At 36.9% G+C, this 20,312-nt stretch overlaps 1 protein-coding gene across 14 annotated transcripts in view; it reads right to left on the reverse strand.

The window, feature by feature from the left end:
- Positions 1-20,312, reverse strand: part of CDC42BPA (CDC42 binding protein kinase alpha) — a 239,828-nt gene that overhangs the window by 4,378 nt on the left and 215,138 nt on the right. For 8 of the 14 annotated variants that reach the window (XM_010973651.3, XM_045509462.2, XM_010973659.3 and 5 more), the window contains 8 exons: positions 19,110-19,703; positions 17,255-17,352; positions 14,802-14,886; positions 12,270-12,393; positions 11,457-11,574; positions 7,844-8,029; positions 5,028-5,145; positions 386-543 (listed from right to left, as the gene is read on the reverse strand). In XM_010973651.3, coding sequence (XP_010971953.1) covers positions 386-543; positions 5,028-5,145; positions 7,844-8,029; positions 11,457-11,574; positions 12,270-12,393; positions 14,802-14,886; positions 17,255-17,352; positions 19,110-19,703 — 1,481 coding nt within the window. Of the gene's footprint in view, positions 1-385; positions 544-5,027; positions 5,146-7,843; positions 8,030-11,456; positions 11,575-12,269; positions 12,394-14,801; positions 14,887-17,254; positions 17,353-19,109; positions 19,704-20,312 lie in introns of those variants that run through there. The other 6 variants (XM_045509463.2, XM_010973682.3, XM_010973694.3 and 3 more) reach the window with 2 other exon arrangements.

Below are 20,312 nucleotides of genomic sequence, written 5' to 3' on the forward strand. Positions count from 1 at the left end.
CTCGGGCTACCGCGGGTGCCCTCCAGCCACCCCGGCCAAGGCCCTGTTATGGCTCTCCTACTGTCAGTAAAAAGTGCCCATTTTTTGAGCAGAATCAGAGGCACAGAATATAACAAATGCTTACAGTCCCTCCTGCAGGTCTTTAGAAACGTAGGCCATTTTCATAAAAGCTACTAGAAGTCTGAACACCTCTAGGGAAACTGCAGTTTGCAACGCAAGTGACCTGCTCGGCCACCCCCTAGTGGGGAGTGAGTGCGCAACCCTCCCGCAGCTGAGGCCCATCTCAAGGTGGTGGGACAGAGTCGCTAAACCCACTAGTCTTTCCCACCCAGGACTTCTACAAACCCCTGTCTCCAGACACAGCCACTCCCCCTGCTGTCCTCACCTCTCCATCATAGTCCCTCGCTGGGGCGTCACTGCCTTGGTCCATGCCTCCTGAAGACAGTGAGCCCTCAGATGGGGAGGGCATGGGCTGACGCTTCGCACTGTAGCTCCCTCCAGAGAATTCTCTCTTTAACGCACTGCCATTCTGTGCGGATGACCCTACAGCACACGTGCAGGTAAAACTTCACACATGCAGAAGGGGACGCTCCTTTAGAAAGTGCACAGAATGCTGAGGTGACAAGCCATCGTTCCTGCTGTCCTGGGGTCATCCTCCCGGCTTACAGCCTCTCACCGATGAACAGTGAGTCCAGCTGCGTTACCTGGACACCCCAGTCCACCAGGAGCCTGGCCACCCGGAGCTGCTGTTCCTGCCCCGGGCCAGCTGCCCGGGCTGCCGGGTGAGTGGGCAGCTCTCCAGGCCGCCTGCCTCTGCCCTGCTGGCCGTGTCCGGGCTGCCCGGCTCGCTAGACAACTCCCACATAATCCACATAATCAATTAGTCCCAGAAATAAAGACCATGCCAGCTGATGAGCCATAACTATCACTTAATGTCTAGAGACTTTTCATAAAAAATACAGAGGAACATAAGAGAAGCCTTTTCATTCCAGAGGGTAAAAAGCCTGAGATACAAAATGAGGTGAGAGTCTTTAAGAATCGCACTCTATTTTCAAATTCTGTATTTTCTGCTCAATTCTGCTGTGAACCTGAAACTGCTCTAAAAAATAAAGTCCATTAATTTAAAAAAATTGTGTGAAAAAGAAGAACTGCACTCTATTTTGATCTTAGAGTTGGGGTACATCAAAGGGGGACTGGCACCATTCAGAGGAAGGCAAAGGATGGCCAAAAACATCTTGGAAATCTTGGGTATTATTAGTATCTATTCAAAACTCAGCATTCCCTACTACTGTTCTTAAGTTTTTTCTTAAAAATGTTTTAATCTTGCTGAGCTTCAATATTAAGATCACTGGTCAGAAAAGACTGTGACACTGTTGAGGTCCGAGCACAACCACAAGTATAGACTGTGATTATTCCAATGTTTTGCTGGTTTAACAAGTCCCAATTTATTTTTTTTACATTGAGAATTCAAAGACAATGTCAAAAAGTAACTGATTGAAGCATATGCACCTATTGACACGCACACGCAGAAGTCTTCAACTGAACAGGGGCCCTCCTGGTGAAGTCCTGCCCCTGGTGATCTCCTCAGCGTCCTTCTAGTTTCAGTTTCTCTCCTGAGCCTCCAGCTGTGTGTGCATTTCCCTGTCACCATGATTTACTTACTGCAGAGGTTACCAACTCTGTATACTGCACAATAAATTATAGAGCTTTAAAAATACCAGTGCCTGGGCCCCAACCCGGACCAATAATGGCAGAATTTCGGACTTTTAAAAGCTCTTCTGATGATTCTAGAATGCAACTCAGGTTGAGAACCACTGACTTGATCTAACTCCCTAGGCAATCTGCTCTTTCTCAACACTCCAGCCAGTTTCTAGAGGTGCCTTTACTAGACACACACTGATTTTCATTTGTTGATGTGTTTATTTGGACGTGTACTCTACTTTTTTAATGTGGATCTTTTGTCTCCTTAGATTACAATCTAACTGAAGGCATAAATCATTTTTAATGATTTCTCTTCCAATTCCACGCTTAGTTTAGTGCCCAATTTAACAAAAGCCGTAACGTAAATTACTGTTTTAAAAATTTTGTCATTCTGAATAGAAAATCCAAACTGCCAGAGTTCTGCTGCTCTGCTTACTGCCCTGTGTGACCTCAAGCAAATGACTTTACCTTTCTGAGTCTCAGTTTTCTTCATTTGTAAATAAGAAAATAAATTCTACCTTATGGGATTTTTGTGGAAACAGCTGAGCATTCAATACATGGATTATAAAATGTAAGACAGAAGGTGTGCGATCAGGCTGCCAGTGCTGAGTCCGTCCCTCCGTCCCAGTGATCGATTATAGCACAAAGAACTTGATCCACCTTCGTGATCCATACCTTTTTTTTGTTCCTTTCAAAGAAAAATCACATGCAACCACCCTAATCTTAAAAATTTGAGGAAGAGTCGTTTTGAACAGCAAAGGGGACAATCTGGAAACTGTGGTCCCTGCTGACTGAGACCATATACTCAGGCAGGGTCTTTGCCAAAGAGTTCTAGATGGTGATTTGAGGGGCAGGACCCTAAATCTCTTGGGGTGAGAGTGTCTAACTCTGCATGACCTCTAGGAAAGTCGGCAGGTTCCCCAGTGAGCCTGTCACTGACAGGAGCAGATGGAGTCACGGTGGAAAGCTCTGTTTATGGGACTTTAGTCACGAAGCCATCGTGCGTCTGGCCCTGGAAGGTCCCATGCTTCTGGTTGTGGAGAATGACAACATGGTCCGCATTTCTTCTTGTGTCTCTCTTGGCTGGCTGTCCTTCTGGAAACTTTGTACATGAGCTGGGCTATTCTTGAAGCTAGTAGAAGGCACTCTAAATAGCAGAAGCCCCTGGGAATTCTTGGGACGGTCTTCCCCTTACCTCTACACAGCTTGTCAGCAAGAATTTCAGGAAGGCCAAGCCTGATAACTGCATTAAAGGCCTTAACAGGAATCTGGAGCTGTCTCTAGCCTCTAGTTTGCACACTGTCAACAGTGACAGTGGACCCTCACTTCAGCACTCCTAAGGAGGTGGCCACTCGGCCCTTCAAATCTCTGTGTTACAGTTCCTATCTTACCTGTAATTCCACAAATCCAAAAGCCCTGAAAACCAAAACTTTTTTCTCGAAGTTTGATGTAAACCCATGTGTTGGCAAACTTAATCTGAACCAATTGGAGGTGTATCATACACTTTATTTAAAGAGTACACTTATTTATATATTCATACTGTGACCTAGTCATAAATTTGGCTGTATAAATATTGATGTTTGTAGGTGCTGTCTTAGATCTTGCTGGGGAAATATAATATATGGAACCCTCCTAAAATATATTAAAGAAAAATATGAATTCTGAAAACAAACATCTGACCCCAAGACTACTGGATAAAGGATTATGGATGTAATTACTAATATTGTGATGATTTTTTTGCATCTCAAGTCTTGATACCTTCCAGTCAGTTATATTAAATCCACTATCTTATCTAGCCACTATTAATAAAAAGGTGATTAATAAAATGGTTGTCATTTTTCTGACTGGCTGGAGTTTTACGTGCTGCTTAGAGATGATTTTAGGAGATAATAGCAAAAAAAAGTCACAAGATGTGCACTTCAACTTCTGCCTGTCGAATGAAAACTCCTTGAACATGCTCTATGAACCTGTAGCAGGCACCTGTCCCTGGTGTTCATGCCCCGGGGCAGTCCCCTCCAACTGTACCAGGCTTGGTCTGTGTGATTAACAGCGTGCTGCAGGAGTGATGGAAGGTCACTCCTGAGACTGGGTTATAAAAACACTGCTGTGTCTGTCTCTGTCTCTCAGGTCACTTGCTCTGAGGGAAGCCAGCTGTCATGTCACCAGGACTCAGGCCACGTACAAACAGGCCTGCGTTGGTGAGGAACGGAGGCCTGCCAACAACCACGTTGAGTGAGCTGGGAAGCAGATTCTCCAATCACCGTCAAGCTTGGAGTTGACGGCAACCCTGGCAGGCAGCTTGACTGCAGCCTCCTGAGAGACCCTGAACCATCCAGTTAAGCTCCCAGACTCCTGACCCTCGGAAACTGTGAGAGATAATAAACATTTGTTGTTTTAAGCTTTTGAGTTTTGGGGTAATCTGTCCTACAGCACGAGAACAAATGGTACTCCAGCACCATTCCTCTTTATGGCCAGAGCCTAAAACCAAAGCGGGTGCTGACATCGGCATCTGCTGCACGGACAGTAAGTGAAGGACGCCACTCAGTCTGCACCAGGGGCTTGACTCCAATGTCTCACATTCAAGAACACAAGGCAACAAATACATTTCTGACTGGATGACTTTTAAATATGAAATTGGATTTCCTACAGACTGTTTTCCCTAGAGATCAGCAGTAGGGAAGTGAAGAGAGGTTTTGTTAAAGTCGCTGCTGGTGCCCTCGTTACCCTCTCTCGTCTCTAAGCACACGCTGGGTTACTTCTGAGAAAGTGACAGGAAAGCAGCTGTTGGCCAAGAACAGTCTTGCTCTTAGATAGAGGTCCTTCCCTACTTAAAACTCTTCAGAGGCTTCCCATTGTGTTTTCAATAAAACAAAACATGTCTTACCTTGGTCCCCAAGTCCCTGCTTGATCCAACCCTTGCCTACCTCTTGTGCTTTACTTTGTGTCACTCCCTGACCACTACCAAGTAGAGGCAGCCACTGTGGCCTTCTCTCCATCAATCAAACATGACTCAAAGCGACTTCACCTCTAAGAAGGGCATGTGATTTTCCTAGTTTTTCTAAGTGGGAATTCATCCTCGACAGCCACCACTTATGAGTCTCTATTACTGTGCCCTGTTTATTTCCTTCAGAGCACTTATCACCACAATGTGTAGTAGTATTTGTCTCCCAGATGGGCTGTAAACTCTAAAAGGACTCCATAACTGTTTTCTTAACAAGCGCACTTGTGCTTCGAGACATGACCCAGCAAGTTCTGAGACACCGTACCACCCGAATGCACAGGACTACCTTGCTAGGAAGTGCCCTCCTGCAGCCGGGGCCACTTACTTGCTGATAGGCCACTGCTGGCGCTCATGGAGCGACCGGGTTCAGGGCGGGATTTGGTGATAGATGGAATGCTGACTGAGCCACTGAATGCTGTCCGACTTTCCTGAGGCCGAGGGTTCTAAAGTCAAAAGAGAAAGAAAAATTCTTCATCCAGAGAGAAACTCATTTTCTCAGAGATGTCTATTTTTCACCCTAATTTCTAGAAATAAAGTTGTCTTGACCAGAGTGACACAGAACACGAAACAGATTACATAATCCCTCCTGCCCACAAAAGTCCAGAAGCCCCAACAGAAGTAAACCACACCTCAGTCAAGGATAAGTGCTTATCCTTACACTTACTGAAATACTCATCAACAAATAAGACTCTGTTGTTGTGAGAACAGTGAGTAAAAGTTACATGGTTAGAAGTGACAGTGAAATGCAGAATTACATGGACATCTGCAGATAAGAGAAGCAAAGCTTTTACCACCTATGAGATTTTTATCTGCTTAGAATATAACTCACTAGCTGAAAAAGCCCATTTGGAAGAAAGTCACTTAGAAGTCCGTTCTTCTCAAGTCCCTGTTCTATTGTCCTGATACCGACTGCCCCACAGGCATGCTCCCATCCCAGTCACCAGGCAGCCTTCCCCCTCACACAGACAGAGCAGCACTGGAGTCATAAATATGACACCTGTGACAACCACAGCCTGTGTGAAGTGATTTAACTCGGGAATGTTGGTTTGAGAAGTTTTCCGTCTAATAATGAATAATTTTGGTGTCCAAGGTAGGAAAATGAGCCATAGATTGCTTTGAAATTCAGGCCTTTTCAGAGCAGAAGGGGTATCGGGGCTGATACAAGAGAGAAGGTTACAGCATCACAGCTGATGCAGGGCCAAAGCTGGCAATCAGGAAAGCATGCACTAACATCTCTTGAAAAACTCCAAATCATACATTTTGAAGAATCACACATACTGAAGGGTGGCTGGCTGGCTCCAAATTTAACCACTGTCATTTTGATTTATATACTAAATTTATAAAGTCCATGTAATTCTTAGTGTGTTATTTGTTTAAAGCAAATGTTTTACCTTTTTTTCTCTAAGAAAACAAAAATTTTAAAACAGAAACAGTGTTAGCATTTCAACATCCACTCACAGGAGCAGCCCTGTGAGGTGCCCGTGACGTGCGTACAATGCAGCAAAACAAAGCTCAAGAGAGATGGGGATATCAGTTTTGACCTTTAAGCTTTTATTGTTTTTGCTATAAACCTTAAGGTACCTTGGTGTTGTCTTTCTCTATAAAAACAAACTTACCCAAGAAAAAAGGGTAAAAATTAAACCTATAAAAATACCAGTGGTTTAGTAACACTGAATGTTGAGGTAATGAAAGAATGATACACAGAAGATATGTTCTGAAAAAAATTAAAAAACCCAACCCCAACCCAAAAGTTTATCATTCATTTAGCTGAAGTTCAACTTCATTATAAAAGAATCTGAAACCTAAGCTCATGGTTCTTTTCTTGTACAAATATACTTAAGATTAAGGTAAAACTTCCATCAACAGTAGTATTTTTATTTATAGGTGACTAACTTAAGCAGCATTTCCACCATCTTTCACACCAAAAATTCTTGACTAATCAATTTATATGACTTCCTCTAGAATCTACTCCCTACAATCTGTTACCAAGGAAACTTAGTTTATCATAAGTTTAAGGCTTAGTTTATCATAACTAATCTTATCTTGTCAAATAAGATACTTAAATGACATTATAGCTTAATGTCAATGACATTTTAATTTAGAATAATTTTATAATACAAACAAAAATACAAAAATAAACTTCTCACCCTATAGCTGGGTTTTCTTATTGGAAAGTTACTTTATTAAATATACAAATGAAAAATGGGTGCTGTTATTTTTCTAAGCCAGAGGGAGAGGGCCCTATGAGATATGGATTTGCATGATTCAGCCCAAATATTTTATTATCTACAAAATAAACTTGAGAAAACGCTCCCCTGAAGTCAGTGTAAGCCCGTATTTCTTGATGGAAGGATGGATCTTCAGCTTGAATGGCACCAGCTCTTGGTCCCGCTGCAGAGCCACTAGTTACAGAGACTCAAGGCCGCGTGGGAGGGACCGGCAGCAGGCACCACAGTCCTTCAGAATGCAGCACACTGTTTTTATTCCTCTATTTGATTTACTTCTCTTATTTTGGATTCTGGCTAGAACTACAGGTGCAGCAATAGCTCAAAGATTAGTAAGACTACCTTTTTTGGTAGTTTTTCCTGTTATTCACTGATACTATCACACTTTATATTTTGGAGATTTTTGAGCTTTTCAAGAAGGGGTTTATTGTAGACAGAAGGCCTGTGGACAGGCTCTACTACAGACTTAAGACTATATTCACTAAATATAAAAAATTTCTCTGAATTGAACTGGTTCTAGGGTAACGAGCTATTAAAAAATTCTGAAATTCTAGGATCCCTTTTCTGTTTGTTTAACAGGATAAAGACCTGATCATGGGCTATTTCTTATTACAGTATCTGTAATGGAAACAACCATGGGACGGTCTTTTATTAAATACAGAAAAACCTCCAGTACTGTTTTAGAAATAAAACTGAAATCCTTCCCAGTCCTCATCTTTTTCCTCAAAAGAAGAAACAAAGCAGAACTTGAAGAAAGAGGAGGAGGAAGAGGAAGAACAGAAGTTTGGCGAGAGAGAAAGAGGCCAGAGGAAAACGTTCACAAAATGTACCCCCTTGGCAGTGTTACTTATGAAGCCAGGCAGAGGAGATCCGCACATGGTTAGTAAAAGTTAACACCTAACTCAGCTGTTCATACCCTCAGAGTCATAAAGCTTGGTGTACCGGGGACAGAGCGTAGAGACGGGGAATATTCGGGGTTTATGGAATCAGGAGAGAGAAATTTTTCGGCAGAATTAACAGTCATGTGATAGATGTGCTCAAAGTTGATCGGAGAGGAGATCAGACCGGAGTGATGCTGAGGGGACGGATAAGGGAAACCCGGCTATCAAAACAACAGAAAGGAGAAAAAGGTAATGAGGTGACGAAAATGGAGGCACTGGATACACGTGACATTTCACACAACATGCATGTAAAAAAAATGAATTAAGTATCTCATATTAAGAATTGAATCCATAATGAAATAATTTTAGGCCTTAGAAAGTTAAATTCTATAATCAGTTACTTAAAGAGTTGATTTTTGCAAAAAATCATTTGCCTCATAAAATTATTCTCTTTTATTACTACCATCAAGTTGAGCAGACACTGGGCTTTTTCAGAGACTCAAGTAAACTTTCAAAATTTAGTTCAGTATTTTCTTATGTGATAGAATCAAAATATAGCAAAAATCTACCAAAAACATTAAGCACAGAAAAAGCAGGAAATAAAGAAAAGAACAAGCGAACCTACAACCAGCCTCTCTCCCCAGCAGTGTTATGAAACTGAAGGTTTCTTTTAGAAACCTAAAACCATTCACTGGTATTTATAGACTTCATATGTGTTTGCTTTTATTGATCTTATTTTCCTATAACAGAAATAGTCACTGTGGAATATACTAATTATTGGTTTATCTTTAAGCAGCCCAAACTTATCTCCACTTAGACACCCAAAGAACATGTTTGTTTTTTAACAAGAGAACAACCTTCCCTTCAATGTTCAGGTGTATTTTTAAAAAATGAAATAATGTACTACTAAAGACATAGAAGAACGTCTTTGAAAACAAGGACTCCAGTTTTTCTACATAAAATAACTTCTGAATATTTAGGAACTGTCACTCAGTGCCCAGTCACCTTCTCTAATAAAAAACTTTAAGGTTCCATTCTTGAAAACAACTATGTTTCAAGAAAACATCCTGTAACTCTTCATTAGAGACAGAGGCTGAATGACTTGCCAAGGAGATGCTAACTGATGTTCTCATGAGTTGAGATGAGCTTGCTTTGTGGAAAAAAAAAATCTGGTAAATTAGGTAAGCTTAAAAGAAAGGCTCCTACGTAAGATACTGTTTTAAATTTAGATATGTGAGTGAAATCAGTACTTTCTAAGGTTCTTTTCAAACAGAAAAGACTACTGATGTAAATGTAACTTTGACTTTAAGAAGTAAAGTTACTTATTAAAGCTCTAAAAGGTCATTGAGCTAGAAATTTAATTTATTAACAATTTCAGGAATGGGTAAAGGCTAGGAGAAATGTTATGTGCTAAAAAAATAAATCTTTTAGAGGTAAAATATTATCTTGCATTCAACTGGAGACAAAGTTGTCCTTTATTACCAGTATCCACTTATGAAAAAAGGTAAATGACAAAAAGGATTCAAGGAAACTAACACAGTATGTACTTGTCAGAGTTACATGCTGTTTTAAATTAATTGCTTATATTCTCTTGGCTCATTAAGACACACATGAAAAGAGCCACATCTGATGTAGGAGATAGAAAAAATGACTCCCTTACCCTTACTATCTTTTCCACATTCATGAGGCAAACAACCCTTTACAATATTGTTTTGGTACAAAGGAAACAGAATAAGCCTCCAAAGACATTCAATAGACTTTCTAAGCTAATAAGTATCGAAGGCAATACTGATTTGAATAAGTTAAACATAAAAATGTCTGGGGTACATGCTCTTTGCACAAATGATAACAACATAGCTTTGGAATTTGAAAATATTTCTTATATATGTTAACACTAGATGAATTTAATTCATCTTAATTTTTGGAAATAGTTCATTAAATATAGATAATTATAGTAGAAAGAACATACTAAAATATGAGACTATATTAAAATATCACAAGCTTTTCAATACATGAATATACATATATATACACACTCACAGGTACAGACATGCACATTATTTTCTTTTCAGACATGCATATTCTTGTGTTGTTTACCAACGTCTAATCCAAGTTCTGGGAAGACAGTACATCATAAAACACTTGTTAAGTGATTAAGTGGATGCCTAGGAAAAGCCCCAGCTTTTACGTTCGCTGTTAGTGAAAGGAAGAAAGTTAGGTAAAAATAAAGGAAGACTGAAGAACAGGAATTCAGACACACAAACGCCCTGATGCAATACTACATGTACACGGGAACAGGTGTCAAAACTTTACACCAACTTCTCATCCTGGAAATTCAAAAGTGCTTATGTGATAAGAAAACATGAAAGAAATGAAAGGAACATTAAAAACTGGATTGCACTGCTAGGGCAAAAAATCACTTGTGTTAATAACAAAAAGAACCAACAAGGCAGTCATGGGTTAACAAAATCAGTGACAACAAACGCTAAAAATCAAGGGGATTTAAGTAGCCTGCACAGAAGGAAGCCACATGTCATGGAGTCAGGCTGGGGATGAATCTCTGGGAAATGCTATCTGAACTTGTTTTGCACAGTAATTAAGACTGGACCTTATTTTGAAAAACAACAATAAAAAAAGAGAGATTTCCTTTACTTTAGGTGTTGGGAGGGTGAGGGAGAAAAAGAAGGGATGCTGTGACATAAAAGTTCTTACACTATTTGAAATATGACATTTTGCTTCAGTGTGCTTGTGCAGGGTGTAGGAAAGCCAAGTCTTATTGTATATGAAGGTCTGAAAGAATTCTGGAACATTAGCAAACTGATTTTTCACCTGGTTAAGCAGAGGAACATTTTATTAAATCCTGAAACTACTTTACCTTAAGGAAAATACTGTGGGATATAATAGAATTTATAGAAAAAATTTCCATAATTCTTCTTGCTATGTTGTTGGAATAAGATGAAAACTATTATTTTTTTTGTGCACCAAAATGAAATGTAAGGGAAAGCTTAATTTTAAAAGGATAATACTCATTAAAACCTTGTTGACTACTGAAATAATTTTGTATTTGCTGAGATGTGGCTTTGCAACACATGCATGTATTTGAAATTTGTATCCCTCTATCCCTCCATAGTGCTAATTACACAGCAGATGTTGAAACACTATTTACTAACTAAATTTCAAAAAGTTTCATTAAATCAAATATAAGCTATATATATGTATGTGTGTATGTGTATGTATGTGTTTATATATATATATATTTTCACATTTCAACTGTTAAAAAATTCTCTCTCTTAAGGTGGTTTGTATCTGGTACTGTACCTTCTGTAAGGACAAATGCCAGAGGCTTTGGACTACATGGTTCTGTTATGTTTACTTATGAGAATAAAGGAAAACCAGACTGAAGACTTAGCAAATGTTTAGAATAGGAAAAAAATGGAGAAAAAAATCTATGCCATCATGCATCTTACATATATCATGATATACTGAGATAAACAATTCCTCATTACACTAATATATCCTTACACTAATATATCTTACATGTATTTAAGTACAGACACATGTGTATACACACACACATATATATCCACCTCCCCCTACCCCTTACTCTTAACCCCATTTATATTCACATTCACTCTTCATTTCTCTTACCATGGGCAGGTCTTTTAGGATCTGTATTCCATCTCCTGGACCCATGTGTGCTATGTGGTTAAAATTAGTTGGGTTAGAAATTAATTTATTTCTCATTTCTGGATCTCGTAGCATCTCTCTGTAAGAGAAAACACCTGTTTAGACCTGTCTAGACACTTTTTTCTGTGACCAAGATAATTTTAGAGAAAAATTAAGCATACTTAATTTTTCATAAAAATAAACTGTGAAATCATGTTAATAAGGATAGAGTTAAAATAATAGAATATACTAAATTGAAAATTTACTTAGAAGGCTTTGCTTTGAACTTTAAATAAAAGATCTTATGATTTTTGGTGGGAAAACAGAGGGTTATTTTAGTGCTTTAGATACCAAAGAAGCTCTACTCTATTTTACAGATAACTCTGAACATTTTATGTATGTCTTTTAAAATAACTACTAAAATTTTAGAAATATTTTTATATATAACTGGAAATACTACAAGCCTATTTCTGTTTGCTCATGAAGGGAATATTTAATCTGCACAGATATGTACTATGTTTATAAAGGCTCACACTCTAAAAATTGTAACTATTCCATATACATTGAGAAATGAATCAAAATATGGTACTTTAATCTAATACATACTGACAATTTGGAGAGTATTAATTAAAATTACACTGAGAAATACATTCATTATTGCAGTTTTTAACATCATAGATGGTGAATGATACTTTTAGAGATCAAATTTTCCTTCTAAATCAAATATAGTATTATGATCAAATAGTCTTTCTGATCCTACAAGCATCTTTGGATGAGTATAAATTAAATATCTACCTCCTCTGTTGCATCCTTTCCTCTTCTGGGACTCTGAAGGAATAACGTCTTTTATTGTTAATATTTCTAACCATTTGTTTCCGACTATTATCTGATGTTTCAGGAACTACCAGTTCATCCCCTTCTGTCAAAAAAAAAAAAAAAAATACGAAGAACAATGATGTTCTTTAAAGTGCTAAATGCTTTTTATCCATTAATCTCCAAGACAGTACAAATGCTAATCAACTGTACAAGTAAATGCAATTCTGATTTTTAAAAGCTGTGTATTGATAATCACAGTAAATAAGCAAAAATTTTCAACAAACATATGTAAATAAATAAATATATGCTGAAATTAAACACAGCTTACAAAATACATTTTCACTTTTATTTTATTATAAACATAAAATGGTACAATTTTACTAGAAGAAAAAAAGAAAAATGTAGTTGCCTTGGTGTCCTGTCACTTTGGCCACCCTACCCTCACTATCTCTGCACTATCTTCTCTCACCTTCCAGGTATTGGTTTCAATGCCTTAGGGTGTTAAAAAGCGCCTACTGTTAACTTGCACAGTAATCAGGCATAAATGGTAAATTATTCATGAAAATGATAACAATTAAAAGTATTTTTATATATTGAAACATTTCCTTTGCAGATCCAATTTGCAATATGTGGAGTGAAGGAAAGGAACTGTGTTTCCACTAGCTTCCTTTACTAAAGGTAGGCATCTAGTTGTTATTTCTGCTCTCCTGATCTTGGAGGGATATTTAATCATATACAACTAGTCACCCAGTGCCAATCCACTTCAATTTTAACACTGAAAGTAAAGCTGTCAACCACGGACTCCTCAAACATGCTGGGATGTGGTGAACATCCTTTAAAATGGTTGACTGTATCTGTACAACACGATGGATACCATTCTCTAAATAAGATAAGGAAAAAGAGAAAAGCCAGTTTGGGGAGTGTTTAACATCCAAAAAGCTAACGTGCGAAGAAAATGGGAAAAAGGTAAGGGGGCCTGTAAGGGAAGCCAAAACAAGATGATTAGGAAAAAAGCAACATACTCCTAGTATCATAGTAATAGCTTGATCACATCGCTTTCCTAACAAATGTTAAAAGGATAAAATTTTAAAAGTAGATGAGAATTTGAGAACTGGAATTTGAGCATTGTGAGGGTAAAGCAGATTGTGGTGAGTTACAGTGGCAATGGGAGATTTTGGACCGCCAGAGGGCTGCCGGAGCCCTTTGAGCTCCTGAGAAATGAAAGAGAAATGAAAGAGAAACAGACAAGATAGAGAAATAGACAAGAGAAATAGAAAGAATCTCCAGGAAATAGCATTTCCTTTCCTTTTCAAAGGACGACTAAATTGAAATCTTGTCAGGTATTCCTTCTCTAAGCTCTACCTTTATTCCTAGCCTAGAGTAGAAAACAAAAGCATAAAAAAAGATGAATTGGAATAGGTTTTATCCCATAGACACAAACTGGGTAATGGACACATTTTATAATCATCATGGTCACATACAGTGAGAAGAGGGTGGATTTAATCTTATACAGAAACCTCAGTGTCAAGAGGATGTACCAGAGCATCAAATCTGAAGCCAAGCAATTTGTGTGTTCAGTACTTAAAAACAAACAAATAAAGCAAAAACAGCAAACTTTTGACGGATTTTTTTTTTTGATAGCAAATGTATTTTGATGCAAATGTATTGGAATGGGGGAAAAAAGAAGATAATAATCCCACTACCCAGAGATAACTGGGTATAAACATTTTAATGTGTTTTCTTGATGCCAGTGTTTTTACTTACATTTAAGTCAATAAATTACTTTAATTACATAATGTACCATAATTACATCTTCATTAACTAGATCCACCACAAAGGATATTAAATTTATGAATACCTTTATGAAGAAACTTGTTGCTAAGACACGAGAATAACTTTATTATGTAGAAGGTAGCATTATAATAATATTTGTTAAAAGTGAGATATGAATTTTTAGGCACACTCTGACTGGCACACAGCCTACTTATTTAATTACATGCAGGTGGTCTGCCTGACTAGGACTCACTTCACTACTTTGGACACCCCTGTGACTTTCCTCTCTTTTCTGCTTCGCCTGTTCATGTTGTCACTAGTACTTCAAAAGCTCTAAGCCCTACGCATTGGCAGAAGATACATTCCAGAAGTCCCAAATTGGAACTCTGGATGAGTTTTCATAATTCTAGTGCTACCAATTTTGGTTAGGTTCTACAGTATTAAAGGTACAGAGGATATATTCAGCTGTACTTTTTCTATTTACCTCAGTACTCCACAGAAAAATATCGAGGTTGGTCAGAAACAAATATTTTCCCTATACATCTAGGCGCGCTTGAACAGAATGACTTTTTGTCCAGTAGTTCATCTCAATACATTAAGAGTATGATAGTGGTCAAGATCACAGACTCTGGCATAAGATACAACTGAGGTTAAGTGGCTCTGCCACTTACTATCTTCAGCAGTCAGCTCAGAGAGAATGTTCCCATGAAGTTCTCCTATTAATGTGTATTTTCTTACCTGCCATCTTATTTTTGAAATATATTAATCTAATTGTCTCCAACCCTAAGAGATTTAGTGATCCTTCACTGTTTAAGGGTCGAACCTAAAATAATAGAAAATAAAATTAGCATTTCAGCAAAACCTTTAAAAAATAAATCAGAAAACTTTGCACCTATTTATAAAGCATACACTATTAAAACCTTTAATTTATCCTTCCTCTTCAAAATATAGCCCCCTCAGAAAATCAATAAAAAATTAACATTCATTCTGACTAGAAAGGTATAAAATTATCTAATTTGAACAAACAAAGCCATAATAATAACATTTTAAAGGAAGACTATTCTGGGCAAAAAAAAAAGGGGTAGAAATACATTTAAACCTTAAATTTGACTTTTTAAAGCCAAATCGTGATACTAAGATATCAACACAGATACTTTATGAATCTTATTTGAACTAAATGTACACATCTGACAGAGGGGAAATTGTACATCGCTGGGGAAGGGAGGGATTATCAATAAATGGTGATGGGGCAACTGGTTATCTATATGGAATAAATGAAACCGAATCCCTACTTCACACCATACACAAAGAATCAATTCCAAATGGATTAGAGATGTAAATGCAATAGGCAAAACTTTCAAACTTTTGAAAGAAATTAAAGATAAATGTAAAGGATAAGAATGATAAATGACTACATTAAAATTTGTAACAATGTATTTTCAGCAATAACAATAAATGTTCCCAAAATACACCATAAAAATTGATAGGTCACAACTAGGGAAAAGATTCACCACACCTATCACTAATCCAGTACTTATTATACATGAATACTTTCAATAAATCAGTAAGAAAAAGACAACTAAACAGAAAAATAAGCAAAAAACATGACCAGACATTTCACAGAAGAGGAACTATGAATGATGAATAAACATATAAAAGATTATCAACAACACAGTTAACTGAGGATATGCAAATTAACACTTCAAAGAGATACCACTTTATAACCATAAGGAAATGGTTATAAAACTATGAACTCTGACGTGGCATGGGCTATTAAGAATTCTTATATACTACTGGTGGGAGTATCAACTGGTGCAATTACTTTGGAAAATAATTTGACACTATCTTGTAAAGTTGAACACTTGCATCCCTGATTCCCATCGATTCCATTTCTGGGCACATGACTTAAAAGAAACTCCTGAATAAGCGCATCTGAAGACATATATCCCAATGTTCACAGCAACAAAAAGCTGAGAAATAACTCAAATGTCTGCTAATCAGAGAATGAAAAAACTGTGATCTATGAATCACAACTATCTATATATATGTATACGTACATATAACATGGATGAATTTTAGAAACACAGTAAATACATGAAGAAAGCAAGACAGAAGATTACATACAACATAACATTTTATTATCTCAAACACAAGCAAAACTGAACAATATACTGTTTAGGAATATTTAAATATACAAAAAATTCTGTATTTTAAGAAAAGCAAGGGAATGAGAAACCCAACATTCAGGATAAGGGAAAAATACACAGGCAGATTCTGTGAAATTGGTAATGTTCTGGCTCTTAAGTTAGGAGGTGAGTTCAAAAGTGATGTTTATTTTATTAAGCTTCATAAAGGTCAAGTATTCTTTTATATATATTTCAAAATTTACATGATAAAAATAAAAGGGGAAAAAAATAAAAAGGAAACTATTTGTAACCAGCCCAAATTTACAAACTAGAGGATCGTATTTAGTTGCTACACATAATGTAGCAGTGTTTACAAGAGTTTTTTTCACTCTGTTACAATTTAAAATTGGGACAGATTTTGAAAAAGATCTTGATTACTTTCTTTTACATATTCCTCTAAACGCTGCCCCCCAACTAATGACACATGCTACATATACCTATATGAAACTATTATTCTTCGCTTTTTCAAAACAGCATTCTATACCTGTAAAATATCTCTTTATGTTATCATAAGGAAATGTTAAAGGAAAATATTATATTTTATTAGGGATATGTGAAACCTTTATTTTTAAATCATGAGATGCTTACACAGAGCTTTGGTTCTAATTTTAATCACTTTTCTAGCCTGTGAAATCTATCCTCACAGGCTTAAAAGCATATTATTATGTAAAAAACAGTAAAATTACAAATAACATTTCTTCAGAGCTCCTTAAACTAAAGTGGAAGATAACTCTGATTTAAGTTGTAAAATATATTCTAGGTGTTCATTATGATAATAACCATAATTTATATAGTGAAACTAAATGTAATAAAAATAATATGGTGCTGAGCTGCCTGAAATTAACAAGCTGGATTTTTATTTTTTTTTCTTTTACTCTTAGCTAAGTCCCAAATTACCAGAATATGACAGAAAATGCTAAATTAGTGAAAAATAGCTAAATAGTCATATTAGTGTTTCACTTATATTCATTTGTTCACTTAGCCCAAATTTTAATGTTAAATTACCTTTTTGAGTGGGAGAGTCTGAATCCATTCCATGGAGTTCACATCAAAGATATCAACTGCATTTTCACTATACACTGAGAGATACGGTGCATTGTAACCTGGGAGACCGCAGGGAGAGAACAGCCGGCTGATTACTTTCAACTGTCAAACCCAAAATGCTTTGAAACATCTGCGCTAAAAAACACTGTGAAGAGGAATCCCACCAAAATCCTATTGTTAAATATAGTAGCCACATCAAAACACTTTGGAAGTAAAAAAAAAAACATAAATTATAAGTGAAGAAATTTTATAGTCATTATAATACAGAAGGATTCTGTTAACACTAAGGTTATAATATTCCCTTGCCCGCCCAATACTAGTTCCATAAAGGAATTTCACTACATTTTAAATAATTGATTCCTAAAGTAGTTAAGCTGTTGACAGTGAAACAAATTCATGAAGTAGGGAAATCCTCAGGTAAGAGTTATAGGCACGTTTATGAATGTGTGATAAAGCACCTGGCACAGCAGATGTTCAATATACTGAAATTACTGAAAGAATGAATGCCAATAAATGGTACCACAAGCAAAGAAAGATCAAACGATTCACCTAAGCTAAAGTCACAAATTAACATTTTGGCAGAGCTATTCAAAAAAACCAGATAGTCTAATTCTTACTCTAATTCCAACTCACATTGTACAATTCACATAATACTTTGAATTATCTGACTAGGATTCATTCTAAATATGATGCCATTGGTAAGAGCATAAATTTCAGAAGACACAGAACATTAAAAATAGTTAAGTCTGGGTAGGTAGGATAAGAAGTATTTTTCTTTTGTTCTTTTTATCTAGATTTTCTGACTTTTTTCCTGTAACAAGCCTGTATGGTTCTCCTAAACTTTCTTATACTGAACCTTGAAACTTGACTGTACTCATACGCACCACTCCTCCCATCTTGTGGCAGTGGAAGAAGTTTTACTCCTCCTGCTCCAAATCCTCCCTGTGTTTTGACTTCCATCCTCTTGGACCTTCTTGGGGATCTTAATCTATTTCCTGAATTTACCATATAGTCAATCCTTCCCTGGTTCCCTAGTAGCTATTTCCCTTCGGCATTTAAACATGCTCAAGCATCTTCCACTAAAAACAAAATATGCCGGATTAGGTACTTCCTCTATGTGCCTCTACGGAACTCTGTACCTCTGCTATCAGAGGACTGATATTCTAACTGCAACTGGTTTCGGCCGGAATCTATTCTATAGCACTCAGTGCTCTGTGAGGGTAAGACTGTCTATTTCGCTCACTGTTATTTCTCTTACAATGAAATGCTAGTAAGTATTCAACACATAGTAAGTATTCAACAATTTATTAATACCTTAATATTTCTTGAAAGAGTGCAGTAGGCAATTTAAAATAGCTACCTATCTAGATAAAAATGTAAAACTGGATAAAACTTCTCAAGATGCTACATTACACCTTTACATAACCGATTAAATAATTCACTTGGTAACCACTTCTCTAGAATAAGTCTTATGAGCTATTAATGTTCACAAGCACTACATTTTGGGGGACCATGAAGATAACTCCTCATGATTATTTCAAAATACAATAATATGGGTTAAAAAATCCACCTAAGTAAAATATTCCATAGGAAGATTAGCTTTAATTATATTCCTGTTAATGTTGACACTGTGGGCCTAGGTCTAACTTCATATGGTTATTTACTTTACATAAGAACATAATTAATACTTAGGAAAAATCCTAAGGATGACTTAAAAAAATAACCTATTATTAACAATGAATACATATAGGAGATGAAGTAAAAGGAAAAAGAAAGAGACTGCAACATAAGACAGCCAGAAGTAAGAGAATCTTACAACACGAGGAAGGATTTGCCGGCCACATCAACTCCTGCTGCCTCGATCTCCGGCCCTGGCAGTCAGTGTATATCCCAATGCTGTTAAAACACAGCAGATACTCTTTACTGGAGATTTCAACTGCGCAGATGGCATCCATTGGTTGATGTGTAATAAAGGAGAGCGTATGGTCGTTTGAATGGAGCATGCTGTATGGACTTCCTTCTCCATTCAAGGGGTATCTCAGAAATCCAGACTGGAATCCCACACAGAGTTGCTCACTGAAGATCGCCATCCACTGGACATTATATGGGACTTGAATTTCCTTAAATTTTCTGTGACGAGTCTTGCTCTGAAATAGTTCATAACAGAGGACCTGTCTTTTCATAGCCACACACAGGCACGTAAGAGCTCCATGACGCACTTTTCCAGAAGTTATGGTTTGACACCCTTTAGTTTCTGCCAGCTTATAAAAATCAGTCTCTCTCCCGTCCAAAGCTGACATAGGAAAAAGTCGTACGTGACGATTTCGTCCTGAGATCACAGCAACAAGCTGATCGTTCGGAATGAGTTCAATCTGATGAATCTTCTTATTGTCACCAACTCTAATAATTTCTATGCAAAGAAAGAATAATGAATCAAATGCAAAACAATGCTTTGTTTATTAATCACATCCCAAATATACTCAAAAGGATATGTCAACTTATAATAGAGAGATACACACACAGAAGAGTAGGAGATCAGAAATCACATGGAGAAAGAGGAAGACAATTATACCCATTATAAGCTAATTTAGCCTACCTATAGTAAGGTATTAAATTCAGCACTGAGATTTCTGGCAGCCAAGGCAAAAAGTTCCTATGTGATAAAGCACACCAGATTTTCAAGAAAAATTTTTTTACCGGCACAAAATCCTAGGGAACTTTACCATGGGGTTCCTATTTTTAAAAACTGAGTAACTCATATTTTAGTAAAGGTACTTCTTGCAGTAACAAATTAATGAAGTTTAAATGCATTGTTTTCACATGATCTAACGATATAAAATAAAGACAGAACTTAGAACACTGTACTCAAGAATGCTAAATTAAATTGGTTCCTTTTTATTTCACCCAGAATTTAATTTCTTCCTAGAAAAAAAATCTGCGAGGGAAAAAAGAACCAAAAACAAATACATTTTAATGACTGTTACCTCTACTAGCACTATTAGAACAATGGAAAAAAATC

Source organism: Camelus bactrianus, chromosome 23 (genome assembly GCF_048773025.1).
Source record: "Camelus bactrianus isolate YW-2024 breed Bactrian camel chromosome 23, ASM4877302v1, whole genome shotgun sequence".
NCBI lineage: Eukaryota > Metazoa > Chordata > Mammalia > Artiodactyla > Camelidae > Camelus > Camelus bactrianus.